Raw genomic sequence first — 26,731 nt, 5'->3', positions numbered from 1 at the left:
ACAAAACAGAGGTGGCAATGTTTCACAAAACAAACCCCTTTCCCATTTTGATTCAATAAGAGATCTAATAAGAAAATGAACCTCCATGTACCCTGCGTTCTGCAAGGAAAGCCTTCCTTCATGATGTTCTATACCATGATAAATGTATTTTGCTAGGACAACAGATAAGGCCTAGATTTGCAGTTTTATCTCTGTCTTTGTGACACTTCTTCCCTAGGGAGATATTTGTTTGACACAACTATCTTTTTGAGGGCAGGTAAAAGACACTGAAGTAGTGGATAGCTTCTGCCTTTTAGGATCGACCATCAACAGTAAAGAATCCAGCAGTCAAGAAACACGCCTCAGACTAGCACTTGGAAGGGTTGTAATGAAGGCCTTGGAAAGGATATTTAGATGTTGTGACGTGCCTATACCTACAAAAATTTGAATTGTTCGGACAATCGTTTCCCCCGTAACACTCTATGGATGCGAAAGCTGAACTTTGAAGAAGCAGGACAGTAAAAGTATTGACGCTTTTGAACTTTGGTGCTGGAGAAGACTTTTGAAGATACCATGGACAGCCAGGAAAACAAACAAATGGATCATAGAACAAATCAATCCAGAATTTTCACTTGAGGCACAAATAACCAGGCTCAAACTACCACGCTTTGGACACATTATGCAAAGACCCAGCTCCCTTGAGAAGTCCATAATGCTGGGAAAAACTGAAGGAAAGAGACGAGAACAACCAGAAGCAAGGTGGATGGACTCGATTATGACAGCAATGAATGCACCACTGAGAGACCTTAAAGGCCAAGTTGAAGACAGATCATCCTGGAGAGAATCTATATAGTCGACACCAACTTGACAGCACTCAATCAATCAATCAAAAACTTTGTTTAGCAAGGAGGGGTTGCCCCGCTTTTCACTTTCTGCCTAACAATTATGAACATATATGAACATATGGAGACACCTTAGTGAATCAGACAACAAGGTTAGTATTGCCTACACTGACTGGCAGTAGCTCTCCAGTGTTTCAGGTAGGGGCTTTCCCTGTTCTGCCTAGAGATGCAAAGCATGTGTTCTCATGCTTTGTTCTCCCGCTGTTTTCTCTTTGTGAGTGTTCTCCCACTCACAAAATCCATTTATTTTTATGATTTTTTGAATTAAACAAACCCTTGAAAATAGTCAAAGTCATCTAAGTGGCTCGTTTCATGGCAGAAAATTACAAAAACTTCGGGAACTGAAGGCCTTGCCCCTGTACCATCATTCTCACTCCCATGTTAATGAATCTGCCCTTTGCCTTCATTAAAATGTGCCAGGACCCCCTCCCCCTTTACATTTCAAAAATGGCTGGGCTTAGAGTTCTGAAATGAGGCACACATGTAGTCCAGGATAGCAGGACTCTGTAGTCTTTTATTTCAAGGAAACTGGTCAATACTGTGATTGTTAATTAATTTTTCTCTACTGCAATAGAGCTGCCAGAAAGCGTTCTCTCTATCCATAGAGTACTATACACCTAGTGAGAGTGGAACTAACTATTACAACTAAATAAACAACATTTTTTTCAAATACACTATGCTTAAGCTGGCTTGGGATCCAAAAGGTCTGCATGAGAACTGTTAAGCAAGGTTCATGTACTGTGGTTTTAATTCTTTTTCCTCACAAATGCACTATGTTGTCCAAGTTGGTTTTTCATTTGAACTGTGGATCAAGGGACCTGTGTTGTGTCCCAGTTAGTTTGTGAATGGTCAAGAAGCTATGTGAATCCATTGGGGCTTGCGTAGTCTTTTCTTCTTCTTTTTCCCCTTGGCAAATGCACTCTGGCCCAGATCTGAGAGTTTGTGGTGAATGATCAAGAAGATGTATAGCTCCTTTGGGGTTGTGTAGTCTCCCCACCCCCCCCAAAAAAAGCACTTTGGCCCAGACCTGGGGATTTATGGTGAAATGTATATATAGAGAGAGGATGTTTATTCTCCAGAAGTCATTAGCCATAAGCTCATTAGGCCCAGGTCCAAAATTACCTAGCTGCACCCCTGTTATAAATACAGTAGATTAAGTTTGGCTCAGTTCAGGGTTATGGAGGGATTTGGGAAAGGGATGAAACTGGGGTGTACAGTGGGAAGTTTGGAGAATGCAGGAGTAGAGAATTCTCCAATTTGGGGTGGAGGTGATGCTTACCACTCAGTGGTGGTACTGTATGTCTTTTTATTTATATTTTTAATTAATTTGGCTGCATCTTTGTGACTAACAGCACTAGGAGGCTATTCACACACATGTAGAAAACCAGGGTAAGGGAGCCCAGCCTAGTTTTGCATGTATGTGTGAACCACCAGTATGGGGCCCGATCCCGGTGGTGGCACCACAGCTGCAAACCCACTTCCTGTTTTCACCACCTGCAAATGGGGTAACGAAAATAGGTGGGGGGTTTCGAATCAGTTTTCAACTAAACAAATTCTGCATTTAAAAATGCTGACTTTTCTGCCCCATGTAACTAATACAAATTTGCTTATTCTTGAATTGATTACTCTGTTCTGTGGAAGAGCAAGGAGTTGTGCAGGGTTCACAGCCTGCTTCCCTAGCAGTATCATTTTATCATCCACTCCTTTGGCTTTGTTCTCACGTTCTTAGTCCTCACAGGCATAAAAATTGGCACTTTTTTTTGTTTTGCTAAAGAGACAGGTTCTCAGGAAACTGAATTCTGTATATCATGTTCTGTGCTGTTTCTGAATTTGCATGGAATCATAAAATTTGCTCAGCCTTAGCTAATCTTGCTTGAGAAATAGAGGCAGATACATATACAAGAACATGTGTCAAGCCCCTGACATGGAAGGGAGCAATGGAAAAGGTCTATGCATTGGTCCAAGTATCATGCCCTTGAAGAGATTGCTCTAGACAACTACCTACTATCACCTAATGGCTAAACCAGCCCAACAGTTTGATCTCTCTTCTTGTCTTTTGCCACAAGAACTTCATAACACATTTCTTCATTAACTTTTCTCTTGTAATGTGATAGGAACCAGTGTAACACCTTCCCCAGGCACAGCTTCATTAACATGTCAATTACAGCCACACACTGTGAGTTCACCGGTATTATGAGGGCTACTGTGCTGTGTCGAACATAGAGACTGGCAGAGAATACCAAATTAAACCTTTCACATAAATGAAGGAATGCAAACGAAAGAAAAAGCAAATGAAGATACTCGCTTTCATTCACACCCACTTGGTTTTGTCCACTCTCTTGGCTTAACTAAGGTATGGATTGCAATCTCGAGGGAAATTCAGATTCACAAATAACTGCCTTGTATGACAATAAATCAAATTTCTAGGAATACTACAAGCATCTGCCATTTCCACTCACAAAATGAAAATTGCATTTTTGCCATGGTGGCTAAATATCCCAAGCAGAGCAAATAATTTTTACAATATGTGAAGGGTTTGGGATAAAGAACAACTTGAAACCACAGGATATTTCATGTGTAAATCATCCATATAAAAATGATTCCTGATTATATTATGTATATATTATTACTTTATTACGTGTATTATTATGTATGTAAATTTTGGTCTATGACCGTAAATAAACATGACTGACTGACTGAAAATGATTCAGAATGGTGTTAGAAATGTGAAATGTTAGAAATTTGAATGTAGAATGATGGGGCTATTGTCTGGTCAGTACTTTTGAGTGGGGAACTTGGTAGTCACTTGACATGAATTGGTATCTTAGTATTGGCATGATTATGGGGCTCACAGTCTGGAATCTCCCATGCATCTCTGGTTGATGGGTCAGTTCTGTAAAAGTGAAAAGCCCTATTCAGACATTATGTTGTATGAGTGTATAGATATCTATATACTCGTACATGTTTTTGTGTGAATGACTGTAGCAGTGTTCATTTCAAAAGTGAACCTGGTGACAGGTCCCTCACATGCATGGCGCAGATAGGAAGTGTACTGTTGTACCTGCATTCAACATAACAATTGGGTAACTGTACCTGTGTACAGATCTGTACCAGTGTACTTTGTACATTCATTCCATAACACATGTCATATCCATAACACATGGATAGGGTTACAGAAAAAGTGGGTTGTACTTGCTAGATGGGCACATGATGTTTTGTCCCATGATAACCCAGTGTAGTCCTGGTCATTTGGTTTTGTGAAATGACACAAAGTGGCAAAACAAATGGAGGAACCACTTTGGACAGAACCCTGACAATATTTGAAATTACAGACTGTGAGTGAGATTGCACACATTGTATCTCTTTTCCTACTGCATTCAAAATAAGCAGTCTATTATAAAAAAATTAACCTTGGCAATCACCATGATGATATTTTAACCAATGATTTAACTTCTTTGTTGTCATTTATCTGTTTTAACTAATGTTTTAACTCTTCCGTTTTTGTTGTAAACCACCCAGAGAAGTAAGTTTTGGGCGGTATAAACATATGTCAAATAAATAAATAAATAAATAAATAAATAAATATTTGAGGCTGTCATGCTAATTTCGCTCTCTCCTCAGAAAGCTTGTTATTGCTACATTTGCCCTGTCCCTAACCTCTGGTTCTGAAAGAATGAGAATCTTCTGCAGCCGTTCAGTGATACCCTATACTTGAAGCAATTTTTCTTACAACAGTACATGATATGCTTAAGTGATCCAGAGAACAGTGAAGTATCATACCACTTTCACTTTCAAGCCAAAGAGGGATGATTTCAAGTCCCTGCAGCAGCTGAGTTCATATCCACTGCTGGCACTGCATTATAGCTTAGACAGCTGAGCTGTATTGTTAAAGATGTTCCCCTTTGATTTAAGATATTAAACTTGAGGTTGGTGCCAAAAATGCCATTACATTAGAACTCAAATGCCACTTGGGCTTCCTGGAAAGTTCAACTGTATATTAAAGCCGATGCATATATCATAGCCTAGAACAAACAATACAGCACCGTGGTAATGGCCTGCTCCAAGCCCATTAAACTGAACAAGAGCCTGTGTTCACTGGCTTCATTACATTTTTTCATCAAGCCTTAAGCAAACAGAACTGTTGCTTTGCATCCACTCTCGACAGGAACACCATCGTTTTAACTCTCACACACCGTCCACACTTTTGCTTATGCTGTTACTTTGAAACAGACACCATCTATTAAGGCAATCACCCGCAGGTAACACCAACACAGGAAGTTGATAGGTAGTCCACCTTTGGGGGTTCCCTATACTGGCTTTACACACTGTTCTTCTTAATCAATGCTATTCTCATTTGCAATTCTTTCAGCAGATTTAGTGAAGTAACTGTGAAATATAGAGAGGGAAAGAAGTCATAGGCCACATTCGCACGTAACATGCAGCCACATTGGACCTTCCTCCCACTCTCCCATCCAAATTCGGACATAACAGAAAGCGTCGTCTCTGCAGTCAGCGAGACTGCAGAGAGGAGGAGGAACTGGCTGTATGGGCTTCCTTCTTGATGAAAGAACAGCACACATGGCCAATCATGGCTGGAGTTGAGGGAGGAGCTTGAAGAGGATGCAGCCTGCGGTTCCACATTCGGATGTACTGCAGGCTGCGTCCAACCTTGTGTTGCAATAACAAAACTCACGACAACCTGAGGGTTCAGATTTGAGTTCCAAATCTTGAACCTTGGGTTTGTTGTTGAGCCAAACTCCAATTGCTCTCATTCACACATAACATTTGAGGAACCTCTGGCCCCTTCAACTGTGGTTCCACATTACGTGCTAATACAACCATAGGAAAGGAGGGTTTGTGCACAACCAGCAACTTCACTCCATTTCCACTGGAGCAAACACAGTGCCAAAACCTGCTAAAAACTGTTTATTCACATCATATAAGAACCACTCTGTGTCTTTGGATAAGGCAGTCTTTAAATATAAATACATAAAATACTACTCCATGCTTCACTAGGCATCTCCTGATCTTCTCTGCCAATTCTGTCTTTGGTTAGAAATTTAAGGGTACAAGGGCTGTAGGCTGATCAGCATTATTCTAAGTTCTAAAAATGAAAGGATTCCCTCAAACTTTCTTCCTTCAGCTCCCACCACAAAACACGCATTTTTTGCAAAGCTAGCCCCAAACACATGGGGTAAACCTCCCTCCCTAAAGAACTTTGCCATGCTCCCTCCCTCAATGTTTTTTTTAAAAAAACAACTAAAAACACATCTTTTAAAGGAGGCTTTTTAATGCTCCATCTTTGGTTATATCTGGTAGGTTCTTTAGTTTTTAGTTTTTATAACTCTGAGTTTTTAGCTTTTAAAATAAAATTTAATTTGAACTTAATGCTGATTGTGGTTTTTAACCTGACTTTTTAACTTGTTTACTCAATTTGGTTAATTTTATTACTTTTATTGTATATTGTATTTATTTTATTGTTGTGAGCTGCCCCAAGCAGTAGTGTACTGGAGGGGCGGGGTATAAATATTTTAAATAAATAAATAAACAGTCCCATGTACAATCTCCCAGACTGACCTAAGGACCCGTTTCCATATCCACTATGCAGTATTGGAAATGAGATGGATGAATCCAAATTAAAAATACCTGCTACTACTGCCTTTAGTAGTTTAAGATTAGTGTTGCTTTCTGTAGTAACAGGAATCTGGAGTAGGAGTATTCATATTATATCATCATCATCATCATCATCATCTCCATAATTATTTTGGAGTATTCATGTTGTCATCATCATAATATTGCAAAGACAGGAGTCATTCCAAGAGGACACAAAGCAAGAAGATAGCAAGCAGAGCAGCTGTCATCTTTCTTACACAAGAATTCCACAGAAGCTATGCTCCCCTCTGCTAATTTGCTCACTGGTCATGCTCACTGGGGGTCCCAGGGTTCCACAGTGAGAACCCTCCCCATGTTTAGTGCTACTCTCTGCAGATAAGTAACAAACACAGAGAGGCCTATTGAGGACACAGCAAGCAAGCATACTGGCATGGGGGTGTGGCTAACAGGCATCTGGGCATTTGCTGTCCATTGGGGCCAGAATGCCTGAGCAGGGCTAGAATTAAAAAAAAAAAAAGCACTTCTCTTTCCAGTCCCTGGTCTACCATACAATGTGGAGCAAAAGGTTAACATTCTCCCATCACAGATCTTCTAGTGAAGTAGACTTTTTGGAAAGAGTAAAACAAGGCCTTATTTGAGGGCTAGTCCTAGAACAACAATATACCAAATACCAGCTCTCCCTAAAATATTGGTTTGATGAAGGCTGCAGGTAGAAAAAAGAACTGGAAGCTCTGTGTTCAGAGGCTGAGCTAGGGATGAAAGGATAAGAACATAAGAAGAGCCCAGTGGGATCAGGCCCAAGGCCAATATAATTCAGCACCCTGTTTCCCACAGTGAACCAAGCAGATGCTTTGGGAAGCCACACAACCAGGAGGCATTTCCTTTCCTGTCACTCAGGGGCGTAACAAGGTTGGCTTGGGCCCAGAGACAAGTTTTTAAAATGGGCCCCCACCACCACCCATCATCCGTCACCGCCTTCCTCTTCTCCTCCTGGCCCAATGTAGACTCAACTAGTTAAAATCTATCCGAACTAGTTAAAAGGTGGAAATTACAGCACAGCAGAACCAAATTTATTGACTGCCTGACTCCCTTAGACTTGAGGCGGTTTACATAATTAAAACAACAACAGCAGGGTGGGGTGGGGGGAAAACACACACACACACCCCTAAAAGCCTGGCAGAATAGATAAGGTTTCAGAAGTTTCTTAAAGGACAGAAGGGAGGGGCATTAGGAATCTCAGGCGGCAAGGTATCTCAAATAAATGTGAGGCTGGATGGGATGGGATACAGAACGGGCAGAAAGCAGATTATAATCATGCAGGAAATGAAATGACCATGAATGGAACCTTGCACAACTACTGACCTTTCTCCAATTTGGGAGAGCTAGGAAGAGAGGCTTCTTCTCCTTCATCATTTATACTTTTAAAAGACCCATAGGATCTCATGTGCCAAGGACAGGTCTGTAATGTTTGAGTGATTTCTCCACTTTCTTACCTAACTTTGCATGTTAAGTGATTAAGAGTCAAAGAACAGCCTTGGATGTTAAAAGGGGGTTGATAAACGGAGCCAAGGAACTGTGAAAAGCGCACATGTGTCACTCTTCCCCTGTGTGTGCCTCCCCACTTCTGTTTTCCTAACAGGGGGAGGAAGGGGGAGCAGAGCGTTGCAATTAAAAATGAATAAAGGCCCTTCGCGGCGCTCTGCTTCCCCTTCCTCCCCCCGCCCTTTGGTGAAACCTTCTCTCTTCCTTGCTCTCCTCTCCAACTGACCTCCTCCCTTCCTTGCTCTTGGCGGCGTCAGCGTCCAGGAAGCAGAGCCGAACCACCCAATCATGTGCCTGCCTTTCCTTTCTTTATCATGTGGGATGCTGCCAGCCAATGAATGGGCAAGGAGGAGGAGCTGACAAGGAAAAAGGGAGAGGGGAAGGAGGGCAAGAAAATACGGCGCACTCGCACGAACATGGAGGGAAAATTTTTTAAAAAATAAAATAATTCAAATTGAAGGAGCTGCGGGAGCCGCTGGTGAGGGGAGGCACGTGACATGTCTCTGGAGGGCCCCCTCAGAGGCCAGGGCCCCTAGACAGCTGCCTCCCCTTGCCCGATCATAGTTACGTCCCTGCTGTCACTGCTTTGTACAAAATGACCAATGGAAAGTTTCTGAGGCATCAAATTCATTTAGGAAGCTCCAAATCCAGAAATTCAAAATCCAAAATTCCCAGAACTCCAAAATCATTTGGATGAGGAGAGGGAGCCTCCCTTATGCTAATTCTGAATACCAGATCTGGGGCAGGGGTGTGGCAGTCAGGTTGGTTTCTGGGTCATCTCGGAGGGACCATATTACAACGGGAGAAATCTGTCTCCCTCATGCCATTTATCACAATGATGCTGAGATAACACTTCATATAGTCCCCACTCCAACATGCCCACACGCTTCCCAAACACACCAGCACAGCCCATAGTAACACAAAGGTGCTTTACTTTTTAATACTGTGGAATATATTTCATCTAAGTTTTTTAATTGAACAAAGGAATAATGTGTTTAAAGGTCACAGGATATATTTAATCTTAGTTAAAAAGTCATCATATCTGTAATAAAAGAACCCAGCATGGTTGCAGTATAGACAGAAATGCCAGGGGAATTAGCTGACAAGACTCTAGTATTTACTTGCTGACTCTTACTGTGATGGCAGCAAGTGCAACCATTTAATTCCTTCTCGAGGCAAATTAGTGGCTTGTTATGCAGGGTTTGGTGGTCAAGAAAAGAGAATCCCAGCAATTCAACATGGCCTTACAAAAATAGAGACTATGCTAAAGCAAGAGACACAGGAACATAGGAACATAGGAAACTGCCATATACTGAGTCAGACCATTGGTCTATCTAGCTCAGTATTGTCTTCACAGACTGGCAGCGGCTTCTCCAAGGTTGCAGGCAGGAATCTCTCTCAGGCAACATACTGTATGCTTTGGTAGTTTGTTGGTTCAATAAAAAATCTTGTCCTAAAAACAAAATTAAAAAAAATCTTGTCCTATCTTGGAGAAGCCAGGGAGGGAATTTGAAACCTTCTGCTCTTCCCAGAGCGGCTTCATCCCCTGAGGGGAATATTTTGCAGTGCTCACAAATCAAGTCTCCCATTGATATGCAACCAGGGCAGACTCTGCTTAGCTATGGGGACAAGTCATGCTTGCTACCACAAGACCAGCTCTCCTCTCCATGACCTGTATTGGCCTGTATCTTGACCTGTATTGACCTGTATAATGTAACAGTACTACTAATTTATTACAGTCAATAGAACCAATTTAAGTGTCTAGTGTGTCAATACAGCCCTAAGAACAAAATCCAAAACAATCCCATGAGCACTTTCTCATGATCAGTGAGAAAGGGCTTGGGGCGCACAGGGAGAAAGTCTGTAAAAACTTAACTCCCCTGCAGACTGAGTTGTGAATTCTCATTCTATCATAGCAAATGAGATTTTTTTCAATTAAACAACTCTCATGACCCCACATTCACTTTTTCACACTTTCCTTTACTATGAATAATATGAGGAAGTAATCAATTTAGCACACTTCACCTTATGAAGACAAACCTCATACAAATAAATTCACCATAATTCACCCCTCTGCCCAATCACTCTTAAATTGGGGATGGGTGGTAGCCTCCACCCATTAGGCACTATCTACCAGCCCACCCCACTCCTTTGGGGCAGATCCACTTTCTGCCCCCAATCTGCCCCAAAGACACCCAAACTTCAAAAATTCTCAAAAAATCAGCCCTCTGCCCAATCCCCCTGAAATTGGGGTGGTAGCCTCCACCCATTAGGCACTACCACCCCACCCCACTATTTTGGGGCAGATCCACTTTCTGCCCCCAAACTGCCCCAAAGTCACTAAAACTTCAAAAATTCTCAAAAAATCAGCCCTTTGTCCAAACCCCCTGAAATTGGGGTGGTAGCCTCCACCCATTAGGCACTACCACCCCACCCCACTATTCTGCCCTAGCCCCCACTTTCTGCCCCAATCTGCCCCAAAGACATGAAATTTTCAGAAATTTACCAAAAATCAGCCCTTTGCCCAATCCCCCTGAAATTGGGGTGGTAGCCTGCACCCATTAGGCACTACCACCCTACCCCACTACTTTTGCCCAGATCCCATGCTATGCCCCTGAACTGCCCCAAAGTCACTAAAACTTTAAAAAATCGCCAAAAATCAACCGTGAACCGAATCACCCGAATTTTTCATGCCCGAAATTCGGGTGATTCGGCTCGTGCCCGAAAAATATCGGGAGACATCGGGGGTGATTCGGTTCGGCCCCAAATCACCCAAAATTGTTCATTTCGGGCACAGATCGTTCTGTGCCCGAAATTTTTTGCACATCCCTAATGGTCACATCTGCTCACCCTTTTCTCACTTGCCTTATTTGTCAGCTTACATGTATTTTTCTAGAGTGTGTGCTCATTTTGGCAATTATTTGATTTGAACTTTTAAAAAACTTCTTGTCCTTTATAGCTTGCTTGACTCTGCTTGTTAACCCATTCTTCTGCACTTGTGTGTATGTCACCTTCTCCTATTACTCCCAATCCACACTCCAGAGACCAACACAGAAATTAGTTCAGAGGCAATGAAAATAAATCACACATTGTCAGGGGCGTAACAAGGCTGGAGTGAGCCCGGAGACAAAATTTTAAAATGGGCCCCTTGCTGATACACACACACACACACACACACACTTCACAATATATAGTTATGTGACTTGCCTCTGGGGGGCCCCTTGAGGTGTGGGGGCCCCCAGGCAGCCACCTCCCCTTTCCTAATAGTAGTTACGCCCTTGCACATAGTTACACTAATATTTATACATCAATTTGAACCAATTATGCACATTTTAAAAAAACAACCCATGCACAGGACCTAAACTCCCTCAGAAAGTTGTTCACAGGGATAGAAGCAAGTCAGTCCAGAAAAGGTGTCTCACAAGGTTTTGTATTCCACAAAATGGGTTAACAAACCTCAGGCTTGTCAGCTGTTCTCAGGCCTCAGGTCGCCCAGTGTTGGCCCTACAACTGGATGAATGCTGCTTGAGAATAGAAGGCTGCCTCTTTCTTCTCCTTCCAGTCTCCCTGTCCTTTCTCAGATCTCCCCATCTCAATCACCTCGTAAATTCCTCTGCTCCAGAATCCAGCTTCTTCCTCAGGGTCTGGTTTTATTCTTTCTTCTCTCATGGAGTCTCTCCTCAGAATTTTCTCTCCTACAGCGACCCTCCAGACCAGATATGTAAAATTTCCAGAAATTTTGAAGACATGAAACACATGTAGATTTCCTCATCTGTGACCTTCATAATGCTACTTTTCAACTTTTAACAAATCCTCAAATTTTGAAATCCTCCCTTTTAAAATAAAATGGGCTAGTCTACCATCCGTTCATTACTGGAGCCACAGGAAGGAGGCAACCACATTGCTTCATAGCACAACAGTTAGCTCTATACCCATAAATGATAATAGTGTGTGAGAACTAACAAATTCTGGGTAGCAGTAATAATAACAATTATATTTTATACACTGCATTTGTCCTTATCAATGGACTCCGCTGTCATAATTCTCAACCAAAGTTAAACAATCCGTTCAGATAGATTATGCAGAAGTAGTGTTCAGCCTGTCAACAGCTGCTACAATTATCTTTGTGAGATATTGGAACGGAACCGCTGAACCTACTGAAAAAGAATAGTAATGGGAGAGAATGAACTTCGTAAATGATGTTGTATTAAGTGGGGGGTGGATCTTAAATGGAGGCCCAGTTCATACATAACAGGAAACTGAAGGTTTGTGAACCTGCGGCTTCAATTTGAAACTGTAACTCGTGCCACAAATGTCCATCAAACATCAGCCAGCCAAACTCCAGTAGCAGGAGAGGGTAGCCCCTCCCTTCTGTTTGGCCGCTTAGGCTGATCCCAGCAAGCGCCATCACCAGATCGTGGGCAAAGTGTTGGCTGCAATTGGCTACAATCTTGAAGGGGGCAAACCGAGTGTGATTGTGCATTTTTGGAGCAAACTGCCCATCTTAAGCAGAGAAAGGGCATTTAAATCCCTTTAAATGCCATTCCATTCCATGCCAGCGCTTCTTCTTCTGGCAGCAGTAGCACTGGTGGCCCCAAAAGAGCCCTGCACCCACAGAAACATGAACTTTTTGGGGGGTGGTGTCTGGAGGGGGATGATCCTGTTATTCTGGGAGGGGATGGTAACATTGAGACTTTGTAGGAGGAGATATGTAGATGAGGGAGGGCAAAGGATGCTGGGGTGGGGGTCTGTCCTACCGTAACCTGGCATAATGTGAGGGATAACCTGGGCAAAGCAGTCCATGCAGACACAACCAAAATCCAAACCTTACTAGCAGCTTGCTGCTCATGAGAGGGCCAGTCTTCTGGGAAAGGCTATGCAGCTGTAAGGGTGCCGGTCAACCCTTGGACTGCGAGCTCATGAGCTCAGCCAGCCAGTCCACCCACCCACCTAAGGGGCCCCCTCTTGTGTGGGGCCTCCAACTCTCCATGGTAAAAGATAGAACATATTCTCTGCAACCTCTCTACCCCCATTCCCTCTGAAGAATTGCATTCACCCAAAGGAGATCTAGGTGCTCCGTGTGACATAGTCTGGCCACACGCACAGAGCGGGGAGACACTGGGACGGACCTTTAAACCCATTCAGAATTCAAGGGACTAGTCCAGCGTCCACCATATGCAGATCTGCCAGCATGGGGAATCGTGGGAGAGTGGAGTCCCCATTTTCACGTTACCCCGGATAACAGGGTCACCAGTTTGGGGCACTGACAAGGGTACACGTCCACATGGGTGGAGGAGCTGGCAGGGGGCACGGCTTGACAGCTAATTGGCAGCAGTCACCAAGATAAGGAAATCAGTTTCCAAGGCACTGCTCCCCACAGCTTTCCTCCCCACAGCAACCTGGCTCGATACAGAGCACCAATGGCCTGTCACTCCTGTGAGGAAGTGATCTGTGGGAGAAGGGGATGTTTTGCCTTCAGGCATCATGACTGCGTTTCCTTGGCATTGTTTTACCCTCCCCTCTAATGGTTCTTCTCCTGAGTTGTAAGGGGGTGTCCCCATGACCTTTCTCATGATGGAGCCGTGTGCCCTGAGTCAGGTGACTCTATCTTTGCAGCAGTTATGTACTTTCCTAAGACTGGAGCACTACTGGCGACCAGCCTTGCTCATGAGTAATCTAGAGAGCACAAGCCCTCAAAAGGGAAGGGGCTGGGGCCCCCTTCCCCAAACTTTCAGTGAGAAAAATAGAACTTGGCTGCTCCAGAATCCCTGCTCTGGGCTACCCAGCCAAGAAACACCCCCAGCCAAGAAACACCCCCACCCCCAGCATTTCCACCGCTGGGGAAGACACCGGGTTCTGTGATGGACCTTTAAACCCATTGTGCCATATGCATTGTGCCATATGCAGATCTGCTGCTGCAGGGATTCAGGGGAGGGGAGGCCTGGTTCCGGGCTGCCCCAGGACAGCGGGGTCCACCTTCTGGGCATGGGCAAGGGTACACATGTCCACACAGGTGGATGGGCTGGCAGGGAGCATGCTCCAACAGCTAATTGGTGGCAGCTGCCAGGACTAGGACAGCACTCTCCGAGGTACCTGTTCCCACAGCTCTTCTCAGTAGAGCATCCTCGCTCGATCCTGAGCACTCAATGGCCTGGCACTCTCATGAGAGAGCGATCCATGGGATAATGGTTGGCAAGCACTTGAGTATCACCTCATGCATTTTAAATTAGTGCTCCCAGATGGATCTTTTCATGAGTAAGCCTAGGGAGTGCAAACCCACAAAAGGGGAACGGCCTGGGTCCCCCACCCTTTCTCCAAACTTTCAGTGAGAAAAATATGACTTGGCTGCTCCAGAATCCCTGGATTGCCCTTTACACCCGGCCAAGAGCCCCCCACCCCACCACCAAAGCATTTGCTCTGATGGGGGAGCCACCAGATTCTGTGATGGACATTTTAGCCCTTTCAAAATCCCTTTTTCTGGTTTGGCGTTGGTCCATATGCAGATCTGCCATTGTGGGGATTTGCAGGAGAGGGGAACCCCATTTTCCTGCTGCCCCAAGACAGTGGGGTTGTCCTTCAGGGGCACAGGCAAGGGTACATATGTCCATATGGGTGGGTGGGCTGCTAGGGGGCACACTCCAATAGCTGTTCAGCAGCAGCCACCAGGACTGGGACAGCACTCGCAGAGGCACCCGTCCCCACAGCTTTCCTCAATAGAGCATCCTCGCTCAAACTCAAGAACCCGGTCACCTGGCACTCTTGTGAGAAAGTGGCCTGTGGAATAATGGGTGACAAGCACTCGAATACCATCTAGTAAATTTTACGTTAGTGCTCACTGATGAGAAAGGTTGCAGATGCTGATATTACTGGGATTATTTTTGAGCAAGACACATTAGGACGGAAGGAAAAGTAAAATTCTACCTTTGTTAATGTACATAGAATAGAAATTCCATCTATTATTATTTATAAAAAGTAGGATCAATGCAAAATATAAATGAGCCCATATACGAGAGCAAAATGGTGGAAATCTTTAAGTGCTTTCAGATTCTTTTGAGAACTGACTATCCCTAGTCAACCCAGTATAGTGTCCCTCCTGTGCCTCTGGCTGGTGCCTTCCTTTTATTTCTTTTTAGGCTGTGAGGCCTTTGGGGAGGGTACCAATTTCTCATACTTTTTGCTATTTAAATCTTTGAGAACTTTTTGTTGCTGAAAAGTGGTATAAGCATGAGAAATAAACTGACATATGGAGGGGTGCTTTAAAGTACTCTTCTTCGCACCAAGCTGTTTGTTTGTGGAGGCTTATTGTATATATTATTGTTAGAAACCTCATCACTTGAAGCATATACCAGACTTACCATTTATGCCAAAAGGTGAGGACGAATTTGCTGCAATATACTTAACACCACCCAGTGCCCCGGCACTGGTCTGCCTCATGGGCTAAAAGTACCCTTTATATGGGAGGCTAATCACAGGCCAGCTAAAAGTTTTCGACCTAGAACTTAAAATGAGCAAGAGGTGATTTTCCTTCCCCAAAACTATTTTATTGGATCTTAACTAACTTATAACTATAACATGTGTATTAGTAGATTGATAATTTACAAGGTGTACGGTTGGTTAGAAAATGATGGACCATAACTAACTTCCAGCATGTGGGGGGGAAAGGCTGTTCACATGGCATGTACAAATAGGGGGGAAGTGGGGGGTACAATCCAGCTAACCTTCCCCCCAGGCGATATCCGCTGATGGCTTCGGTGCAACGCCGCATGCCCACATGATCGGCATTGCTCCCGGTAGCATGGATCAAGAGAGGCCAGGATTCATTTTCTCGGCCTCTGGATATCTCACAAGGCACCGTGCAATGAGCACAATGACTTGGGGGATTCCAATGTCAGATGGGCACTCTGGGCACTCTCAGCAGCCCAAGCACATGCATGATCCTGGCCACCACATTAAGGGCGCATTCGCACCCTTAACTGAGGCTAAAGGCTGGGCTTAAAAGTGGAGTTAGGCAGGCGGGCAGTGTCAGGATCCATGCAAATCCCAGCGCTTCACACAAGCAGCCTAACCCAGGCTGGGGCAGTTCAGCCTGGGTTAGGTTGCTCGTGTGAATAGTCCTAAAGAATAAAATAAAATCTAATCAACTCAATAAAAATTTAATAATTTACAAAATGTTGTTTTTGCCTATTTCATAAAATAACTGTATTTCATATATTCCAAGAGAAAATATTTAAAGCGTTCTGAGTTGAAATCTACGTTCATATTTTTTGGCAAAGGAATTGTAGTTCTGTTCTTTGTCTACAAACACTACCCTATTAAACAGAATTCATTTTCACATTTCCATCATTGCTAGCAAGTTAAATGTCAAGACAAAGCAAGATACTGGAGGAGGGGGTGCAGGTTTTTAGGCTGCAATTTACAACCCACTTACCCCAGAGTTGTCCCAGAGCAGTCCTGTTGACTTCAGTAAAAGGTACTTCAAGCTAAGTGGGTTGTGAATTTCACCCCAGGTCATTGTATGCATTTATAGTATCTCAATATCATGCCATCCTTTATAGCATAATAAAAAAGAGTTTTACCACACTTGAAATACTGCATAGTAATGGAGCGTTTGACTAAAGCGTGCTCATGAGTCAACTTCAGAAAAGTCCAACTGTTAATAAAGCAGCTACAAAGGGCAACTCACATTGCACTAGTCCCGTCCTCAGCTTTAGGACATCATTTTTTGTCCCATGACATGCTAGGATGCCAAAGCCTCAAAGGGTTGTTCTCTATCTGTGCATCCATGACCTTAACATTATTACATATTAACAAACACTGACACACAATAATTGTTATGGAAATATATATTGCTTATTATTTCAACGTCGAACCTGTTTGCACATCCCCAGTAAGTAGAGGCAAGCAGTATGTGCACTCCTACATGGTGGCTAATCTACCATCTCACATCAGATCACCTGTGCAGGGCACACTTTCACCCAAGATGCCTTCAGCCAGCTGTTTCCAATGCAGCCTGCCCCATAAATACAAACTGCTGTTTCTCTACACCAGTGGCAGCATTAGTGGGGTGGGGGGTTGATGAAGGGGCAAAGTGCATTTCTGGGTGGGTGAGATCTCTCCACATGTTAAGATTTCTGAAAGTGAACTGGGAAGCATGTTGGGGGGGGGCTGTCTGAGGAACTGCTTGCCCCTCCTTGCCCCCCCCCCCGACTGCCACCCTTGCTTCACACTGACACATAATCGTTGCAAGTAGTGTTTGCTCTCCTGTTTGCTCTCCTGTGTAGTACAACCTGTGCAACAGCAATAAGGGTCAGGCTTTTGGGCAACTGCACATAATTAACTCAAATGTCTTTTTAAAAGAGGGATATATTATAAACACATGAAAAGACTGCCCACCTTCATTATTTTAATTCTGCCCTCAAAACTTCCAGCAAAATTGTAGCAAGTGTTCAGGAACGCATCTTCAAATCTTGACATTATGATACACCCTTCAACACCCTTCTCATTCAAGAACCAAGCAGGAGTTTATATTAGAGATGTACGGAACCGGTCCGGCGGTTTGGTCCGTGGGTTCGTGATCGGACCCAAACCCCCATCCTGGTTCTGTCAGACCAGAATTGGACTGCTGGGTCTGGTCCGGCAGGTCTGCAAACTCTTTTTTTTTTAAAAAAATTAAACGTAAAACAAGTACCTGTAGCCCCTTCAGGGGGCTTGCTGTAGCCACAGGGTGTGTGTGTGTTTCGTGTGGGTTCCCTCTCCTCCCCCCCCCGCCAGCCTTCCTCATCACCGCCACGGCTGGGTAAGCAAAGCCTTTTTGGCCCTTTCAGGCCTCTGTAAAAGCGAGCGGCCGCCAAAATGGCAGCTGCTCGCTTTTACGGAGGCCCGAAAGTGCCAAAAAGGCTTTGCTTACCCGGCTGCGGTGGTGATGAGGTAGGCCGACAGGGGGAGAGGGAACCCGCGCAACCCCCCCCCCCCCCCGGCTACAGCAAGCCCTCTGAAGGGGCTACAGGTACTTGTTTTATGCTAAAAAGAATTTTAAAAACCAAAAAATTCATGGACCGGTCTGGGACCGGGCCGGACCGGGGGGGGTTCGATGGGGGCCGGATTAAACTGGCCCGTTTCCGTTCGAGGCCAATCCGGCCTCGAACCGAACCGGGCCAGACGGTTCTGTGCACACCCCTTGTTTATATAACAAAAAGTCCTTTATTAGAGGTCAGCTTCAACACCCTTCTGAGTCCCTCCTGCTCCTACTCTGTGCTGTAGTACCAATCACTTCCTAGTAGCTGTTTTCTCTGACCGTGCCTTTCCTCTGTGTTACTGAGTTGTTGTTCCTGCCACATCTCTCCTATTTAGTTCCACATACTGTACATTGATATAAGTGTCACCATCTCCCAGCTGTGATGGCTTTCTACCTGCCACGCAGGCCAGAGAGAGCTCTGAATCTAGACACCTTCTCCTAATGATTAACCCTCATAAAAGAACATCTACTGGCCATTAAAGTACATAACCCTTATTTTGTTAAATCTCAGACCCTGACCAGGCACAGGTTAAGGCAAACTCATAACAATATATTTTGAAATATGATCATCCATCTACTTTTTCAATCAAGTCTCTCTCGCTTCATTTTCTCAGCATATTTATTGCTTATTATTTCAATCAAGCCATTATTTCAGTCCTGCTGTGAAATATTATGTTGGGTGTCCAATGTGGAAACCTTATGCAATCAATGCACATGCCCAAGACCATTGCTAAAATAGTAGATGGTATGGAAACGCAGCACAATGTATTCAGCCAAACACATTTTTGGATCAGGATATGAAAAAACAAATCCTCTAATTATGTTATTTTAAGAAATATAATCTGTTGGATTGGGTATACTCCAGAGATCAGAAAGTATTTCTTTCCAGAAACTCTCTGGCTAATGATGTCTGTGTGTCATTCATTCATGCTTTTTAAAACTAGAAGTTATAAAAGCATTTTATTCAGAGGCATTCTAGGGAAACCAAGATTTTGTTGACCTTTTGAGCTTTTCATCTTAAAGTGGAATTTTAAACTAAGCTGGAGTGTTAGATACTGTACTATAGTTATTATGACATACTCAGTTTGAATTAGTATTTAAACAGCATGTGGCTAATAACGAGGAGGAAGGAGTGTTTTACCAGCCAAGAAATGTGTCAACACTCTGGTTGATTAAAGCACTTTTAAAAAGCGGTACCCTCATTAGGTTTGTCATTTATTATATGTTATGATAGTTCTATCACTCTAACATGAATAAGAACAGAATCTCCAGGACGGGGCTACTTAGATGAACCCAGATAAAAGCACTGGGTTATACAAATAGGAGTGAGCTTGATTCTCAGTGGTTCAGGGCACCAGAGGCAGGGAGCAGGTTCAATTATCCTTCCCCTCCATGGGTCTTCAGATTCATCCCTTTACTTTTTTCATATAAGTAAACAGCTGCTATTTCCTTTGATGAGAAAAGTATGGAACATTGCAATGCAAACAATGTACAGGTTGTTGAATCACCACTAACACTGCACAGGCTGCAAGATATATCAGTGTACACAGCATACACAAAGCTACACTTCATCCTCTAGGGATCTTTGCAATAGTAGGGATGTGCAAACTGATTCAAATTCAAATCAATTTGATTCAAATCTGGGCCATTTGAGTTATTCGAATTTCAATCGAATCATGCCTTAAAAGGGCAATTTGATTTAAATTCTAATTGAATTTTCAAATTTTGATTTGAATTTTATTTGAGAGCCATTTGGCAATTTTTAAAAACCATTCAGGCCCCCTGACTGGTTAAAAAAGACGCTAAAACGGGGTCATATTGATCTGAATTTGAATCAAATTTTCAGACCAGATTCAAATTTGATTCAAATTCAAAAGGAATTTTTAAAATTCGATTTGAATTCAAAACAAATTGAAAAATTTGTTCTGTGCACATCTTTATGCAATACGCAAGCCCACCTTACACATGCACTCCGTCCATAACAACAGAAATTGCACCAATATATCGAAAAGCCCTGTGGTTTGGCCATACCAGGAGATGAGCACTGGATTCAGAAAAATGATGGACAATGCAAAAGATCTGAAGCAGCAGGCATGACAGGCTCACTGCTAGCTCTTGAAGATTACTGCCAGTCCCTCTCTCTTTTTTCTTTTTGTTTTTTGGAGGCAGCTCTCTTAAAGTTATTGCTGAGGGAACAATGCAATAAAGGGCCCTTGTGGCAGTGGGTTTCTCACCACAGTGCTCAGGGCCAGCTCCAGGTTTCAGGGGGCCTTCATCAAACTGGCCTCTATGGGCTACCTTCTACCTAGGTGGATACCAAGAATGTCACTGCCACTCCACCACACAAAGCCTATGAGCACAGAAGTGGCCTCAGCAATGTGGGCATCTTTGCTGCTGGCAGGCACTCCATCCTCCCCATATTGAGTTGGGCTGCACTTGTTTTAAGAGGTTTTCACTCTAATGTTTTATGTTGTTGTAAACCGCCTGGAGATGGAAGTTCGGGGAAGTCTACAAATTTGAGAGATAAAAATAAATAAATAAAATGACGGATCAAATTGCCCATCTGTTACGGCATCAGACTTAGATTCCAATTTCCCGGTTGTGCGGAGCTTGCTCCAAAATGAAATTAAACTGGCAGGTTGTTTGACCATCAAATATGAGATTAAGTCAAACGTCTATGTGTAATGGTTAGCACTGTCATACTATATCCATTGCATTTTTGTATCAAATACAGGAGTGTTTCTGTGTCATCTCCCACTTAACTTGCATATGAGGAATGACCTTCGTGAGAAGAGGCAGAGGGGCAGAGGAGGGCACAGAAGGGTCAAAGTACATTCATAGATCCCACATATTAGATTTCTGCAAGAGAAATGGAGGCAGGGAGGGGCCGCTTGCTCACCCATGTCCCCCTCTGGAGCTGCCCTTGTTGATGCAACCCTGCCCCTTCTGCAACTTGAAGTGCTTGTAGTTGTGCCCTACTCTCCACTCTTCAACCATCCTTATTCTCAGTCTTTATACTGAGAATCAGTTCAGTATATCAGCTCAGTTTTTAGCAGTTTTGGTTGATATGTAAACTGCAGCCTTACCTGGATAGAGATAGCTTGGCCACAATTACTCATGCTCTGGTAACCTCCTGCTTGGATCACTGCAATGCAATACACATGGGGCTGCCTTTGAAATCAGTCCAGAAAGTGCAGCTGGTACATAATAGGGCTTAAAGGTTATTAACTGGGACTAGATGTTTTGATCATATTACTCCAGTGCTTCTGGGCCCAATTCAAAGTACTGGTTTTAACTTTTAAAGCCCTAAATGGCTTGGGACTGGGTTACTGGTGAGAATGCCTTGCCCCACATGTCCTGACTCGGACCTTAAGATCTTCTTTGGAGACCCTGCTCCGAGTGCCCCTGCAAAACAAGGTGAGTAGGGTGGCTACCAAGGAGAGGGACTTTTTGATGGTTGCACCCAATTTATGGAATAGCCTCCCCAGTGAGGTTCACCTGGCTTGGTTTCATTCTTTTAGATGCCAGGTAAACACATTTTGTTCACTCAGGCACTTTAAGTTTTGATTTTTAAAACAGATTTTCAAAATGTTTTTAAACTGCTTTGTATTGTATTTTGTATCCCACCCCCCATTGGTCTATTGTGATTTAATGTGTTCTGTCTTTTATTTGATGTTTTAATGTTGTGTTGTGTGCCACCCAGAGAACAAATTGTTATGGGGCGGCTAACAAAATTAATTAATTAATTAATTAATTAATTAATTAATAATAATAATAATAATAATAATAATTATTATTATTATTATTATTATTATTATTAATCATACGTATTGCTATGGTCTGCCCCATTCTACTTTGCCTGAAGCCAGAAACCTGTTCAGCCTCCCTAAGGTCGCAGTGCCTCTCTTTCCTGCTAATTTGAACGGGATTGTATCTGGCTCCCTCCCAAATGACATGACATTGGCTACCTCACAGAATATTAGTATCACCTGAATTTATTTATTTCCCTTCCGCTGCATGTGCATATCTATATCCTTCCTTATCATCAGCCTAGCAAAGAAAACCACTGCTTAAAGAGTTACAGAATCTCATTCTTCATTCTGTAATGCCATGACTTAAAATTTCCCTCCCAAATCTAGCAATTTGACCTGCAGAGTCTCATTTGGCACAATAGCTACTCAAAAAATCACTTCAGTTTAACATGATTGGGTCCTTATACACAAATTAAAAATTAAGCACTTGCCAACCAACTGCATTTCCCCTTGAGTGTTGCTCCAAGAGAGAATAGTCTGCTGAGCTCACTTCTGGGTAGCTGCAAGTCTCCCTAAGCAGTGAATACAGATAATCCACTACCGAAATGGAAGAATTTGTAATAGGAATAACTACAGCTTATCGCATCTAGCATTATGGAGTGACAGATAAGAACTACCCTGGGCTTTCCTACTTGCAATCCATACCAATGGCACTTGCTGACAGGAGCAAGGAAATTCACTCCGTGATATAGGAGTGTGCATGAGTGGTTTGGTGTAGAAGCGGTTCACCTTGAACTGAGCCAGTTCAGTGGTTCGATCATGGAGCAACCCGGAGTCGGTTCAGTACACAATCGAACCAAACCAAGCTCAGTTCAAGTGGACCAGTTTGGCACCAAACAGTCGCTGGGGAGGGGAGGCAAGAGATGTAGTGAAAAGGTCTTCTAGCCGCCCACTGCGGCTGCCAGTGCCACTTGGCCCCCACCCCGGCACAGCCCATATCTCAAGTGTGTGTGATCCTCCCTCTTTTACCAAGTTGCCCATGTGGCAGCAGCTCAGTTCCAGCCTCCACACATGCGGCTTGGTAAAAGAGAGAAGGTCATGTGCATTTGAGATATGGGTTGCACCGGGGGGGGGGGTGTGTGAGTGGCAGCACTGGCAGCGATGCTGGGAGGTAAGAATACCTTTTCACTACATCTCTCACTGCCCCCTCCCTCAGCTGCCCCTTCACAGGAGCCAGGACCCCCCATCCCTTTACTTGTAAAGGGAAATCCTAATCGGATTCCTCTTTACAAGTATTAGCCACCGAGCTGCCGAACAGGTTCGGTCAAACGGACTGGACTGGCTGGTCAGCTCAACCAAACCAACTTGGCAGCATGCACTTTGACTCGGATTCAATTTGAATTCAAGCCGAACCACAATTTTTGTTCCGTGCACACCCCATGATGGTATAGACTCATGCTGTGAGTACCGTGAGCTGTAGTACATAAGGTATCTGTGGGCAGTTGACAAGGATACTGATCCCTATGTGGAATATAATCTAGACCACCACTTAGTGCACTGCCTCATAACCATCTCTGTTGTAGTTAAGTTCTGTGTACAAGAGAAGGTACTCTGCAATGGGACATTCACATGAGTGTGAGTTGCATGCCCAGAATGCTATTTAGTTCAGCTTTCTGCAGATCAGCTTTCTGCATGCCACTGCTCAAGAACTCTGCTTGCAATGGTGAGAAAGGTTGTGATCATCTCAGAGTTCTGTACATGCACCTCACAGTCATTTAAATTGGTTATTTAGATAACTTTTTAAAAAGAAGCTATTTAAATAAAAATAAGGTTGTGGTGGATAGAGTACATTTAGTATCATAGGTCAGTTAGATCTTTAGTCAAGAGCTAAAGGGGGTCAGGAATTTGATTCTGTCAAGTCATATGTACATATGTACAATGTGATTCTAAAAATACCTGGATTCAAACCAAATGCTTCTTTATAAAGACCAAAACAAAGGAACATTGACTCCGTTTAATTTATCTAAATTACATCTGAAAAGCAAAAGGTCTCTGAACAGTTTGCTTTCCTGAGTGCAATACATTACCAGTATTCAACTGTTGATAAATGGCCCTGGATTCTAACATCTGCTGGCACATTTCCTATACCAAGACTGCAAAATATGTTCACAAGCTTGAAAATGGGGGCACTTATTCCTTTTATTGCTACATGAAATCATCCTTTTCTATTCCTGTCCTTAAGAAATCACACAACTCTTCAAGCATTTATTGTGAGAACATTTTGAAAAAAGCAAAATATAATTTCAGACTCTGCCTCCTGATAGCACTTCTCTTCTGTTTCTCATAAGCGGCTGTTTCTCCAAGAGATTTTCCCTCTCCATTTGGGAACATAGAAAGCTGTCTTATACAGAGTCAGATCATTGGTCCATCTAACTCAGTATCAGGGATATGCAAATCAATTCGGGTACAAATAAATTTGTACCCAAATCTAGATGATTTGGGAGATTTAGAGACAGAACAAATCACCCCTGTGGCCGATTGGCTAGATCCGGGTCCAAACTGAATCCCACCAGATTACATTCAAATCAATTCAAGATTCGGATTCCTCCTATTAATTTCCCCATATTCCCAGGTTTCATTTTTAAAAAAAGCTTCAAAACCACTTTTAAAAAGCACACTTAAATATACCTTTAAAAAAATAAACTGAGTACCCCATTGCCTTGTGGGCGGGGGTGTGGGGGTGTTGGGGGTGTAGTTGGCACTTGACGGTTGACACTGTCCAGTGAGAGTCAAAATGAACAGAAGAAATGAAGGTATGCAATAAATCCAGATAGGTATTCATTATGAGGAAAAGTTATTATACACCAAAGAATCCAAACACTTGAAAAATAGTGACTGGAAATTTTGCTCCATAACTCCACTTCTACAAGTGCTAGAGCTTAGCTTTTTTAAAAAAAAGAAAGCTGGGGATCCATGTTAGGGTTAGGATAGGGCGACTTCAAATCCCCATTATTTTCTATGGCAGAAATATACAAAATAAGTAAAAACTAAAAAGATCATTAAAAATCAACCAAGTGCCCCACTGCCTTGAAATTTGGGTGGTAGGTAGCACCCATGGGGACCTACCGACCAGCCAAATTTGGTGCCCTGGATCCTTTATAAGTGGTCTGAATTAATCCAAATTAACCCCAAATCAAATCTGGGGTAATTTGGGGGGCAGATTCAGACCCCAAACAAATCAATTTGTGCACATTCTTATTGTCTAGCATCCATGGGCATCCATAGGACTTTGGGGGGATGGGGCAAGGCCAGTGGCCACTGTCACTACCGAACTACAGGACTGCTGCTGTGTTGGTGGCAGTAGTGGGGTGGTGGGCAGCAAAAAACTTCCCCCAAGCACCAGCCCTCATTGCCTACTAGCCACCACCATGATCTCCTCCTCCTCCTCCTCCTCCGCTTTCACTGCCACCACCTGCAGCTCTCATGGCACTGGTGGCAGAGGAACTAAGCAGAGTCCCTGGTGAGAGAAAAGCCATCTGGGAAATGGGCATACTGTACACACCCACTGCCATTTCCTGGCTGGCTTTTCATACAACAGGTGCACTATTTAGTTCCTCTGCTGCCAGCACCGTAACAGCCACAACAGGGGCTGGTGGTGGCAAAGGTGGTGGCAACCCCATTGAATTCAATGGGGTCTGGCTTAATCCAGGGCATTATCTGCCCCCTCTTCCCCCACCCCAGATGCCCATGTTAGCAGTAGCTCTCCAAAGTTTCAGCTAGCCCTACCTGGAATGCCAGGGATTGAACCTGGGACCTTCTGTATGCAAAGCAGATTCTCGGCCACTGGACTACAGCCCTATCCACATTTCTGCCATATACTAAAATAGGGTGGGTAACAGGCAAAGTTTTTAGGGGCAGCTTCTCACAGTTGTTGCTGTTTTGAGGGGGATACATTTTTCTGAGGGGGTTTGGATTACTGGGTTTGGCAGAGGGATTTCAGTAAAATGAGGGGGGAGATTCCTTCAATGCTTGGAGGGGGAATCTGCTTGCTCCCCCAGAGGCGTAACTATAGGGGGGGCAGGGGGGCATGTGCCCCGGGCGCAATCTTTTCTGGTCACATGGGGGGCGCCGTCATGACCAATTTTTTTTAAAATTTTTTTAAATTTTTTGTTAATACAAATGTTTCCTGCTCAGTGCAGCAGTGCTGCAGCAGTCAAGGGAGCGTGTCGGTGCCCCCCTTCCCCACGAGCAGTCCCTTCCGCGCCGCCTGCGCCCCCCCCCGCATTGTTTTGCTGGCACCTGGCGGCCAGTCAGTGGCCTGGCTTGGCAGCGACGGCGGGCGCTTGTGAGGAAAAACCTAAGTATAATGTAGTATGTTGGGGGGGCAGAGGGGCGCGGTGGGGGGGCGACATTTCAGTGCTTGCCCCGGGCGCCGTTTTCCCTAGTTACGCCTCTGTGCTCCCCTGGTTGTAAACTAGCTGCAAATGCCGTGAAGTGATATGGCTTCCCTTCATATGGATGTAGAGTTTCAATGATGGATCCAGAGAGACTGTTATAGCATCTCCTGTATAGCACATGGAGTCATGAAAACATCTGTGCTAAAGGTTACCAACTAGTGGCCTAGGAGGCACATGTGCCCACTGGAGGGATAACATACACAGCTCAGTGAGCGAGCATATGCTTTGCTTGAAGAAAGTTGCAGGTTCAATTCCTAGCATCTCCAGGTAGGACTGGAAAAGATGCCTGTCTGAAATCCTGGAGAGCTGCTTCCACTCATTGTAGACAAACTGAGATAGATATACCAACAGTCCGACAGTATAAGGTAGCTGTTCATATGTCCCCAGTGCTGCCACCACTAATCCCCTCGTTCTGCAAAGGCATCAGGGGTCTATGGCCACTATAGAAAAGGGAAGCGGGAAGATGGGCTT

At 43.9% G+C, this 26,731-nt stretch overlaps 1 protein-coding gene across 5 annotated transcripts in view; it reads right to left on the bottom strand.

Annotated features, from left to right (window-relative positions):
• The window catches only part of SGCZ (sarcoglycan zeta), an 889,976-nt gene that overhangs the window by 557,710 nt on the left and 305,535 nt on the right, over positions 1-26,731 (bottom strand). The window contains exon 1 of one of the 5 annotated variants that reach the window (XM_053253773.1): positions 17,725-17,793. The exons of 3 other annotated variants lie outside the window; for them this stretch is intronic. Coding sequence is in view for 1 of the 2 variants with exons in the window: in XM_053253771.1 (XP_053109746.1) it covers positions 17,430-17,435 (6 nt within the window). In the remaining variant the exon portion in view is untranslated. Of the gene's footprint in view, positions 1-17,429; positions 17,456-17,724; positions 17,794-26,731 lie in introns of those variants that run through there. One more of the 5 variants, XM_053253771.1, reaches the window with a different exon arrangement.

Source organism: Hemicordylus capensis, chromosome 5 (genome assembly GCF_027244095.1).
Source record: "Hemicordylus capensis ecotype Gifberg chromosome 5, rHemCap1.1.pri, whole genome shotgun sequence".
Taxonomy (NCBI): Eukaryota; Metazoa; Chordata; class Lepidosauria; order Squamata; family Cordylidae; genus Hemicordylus; species Hemicordylus capensis.
This window is presented reverse-complemented; position numbering and strand designations above follow the sequence as displayed.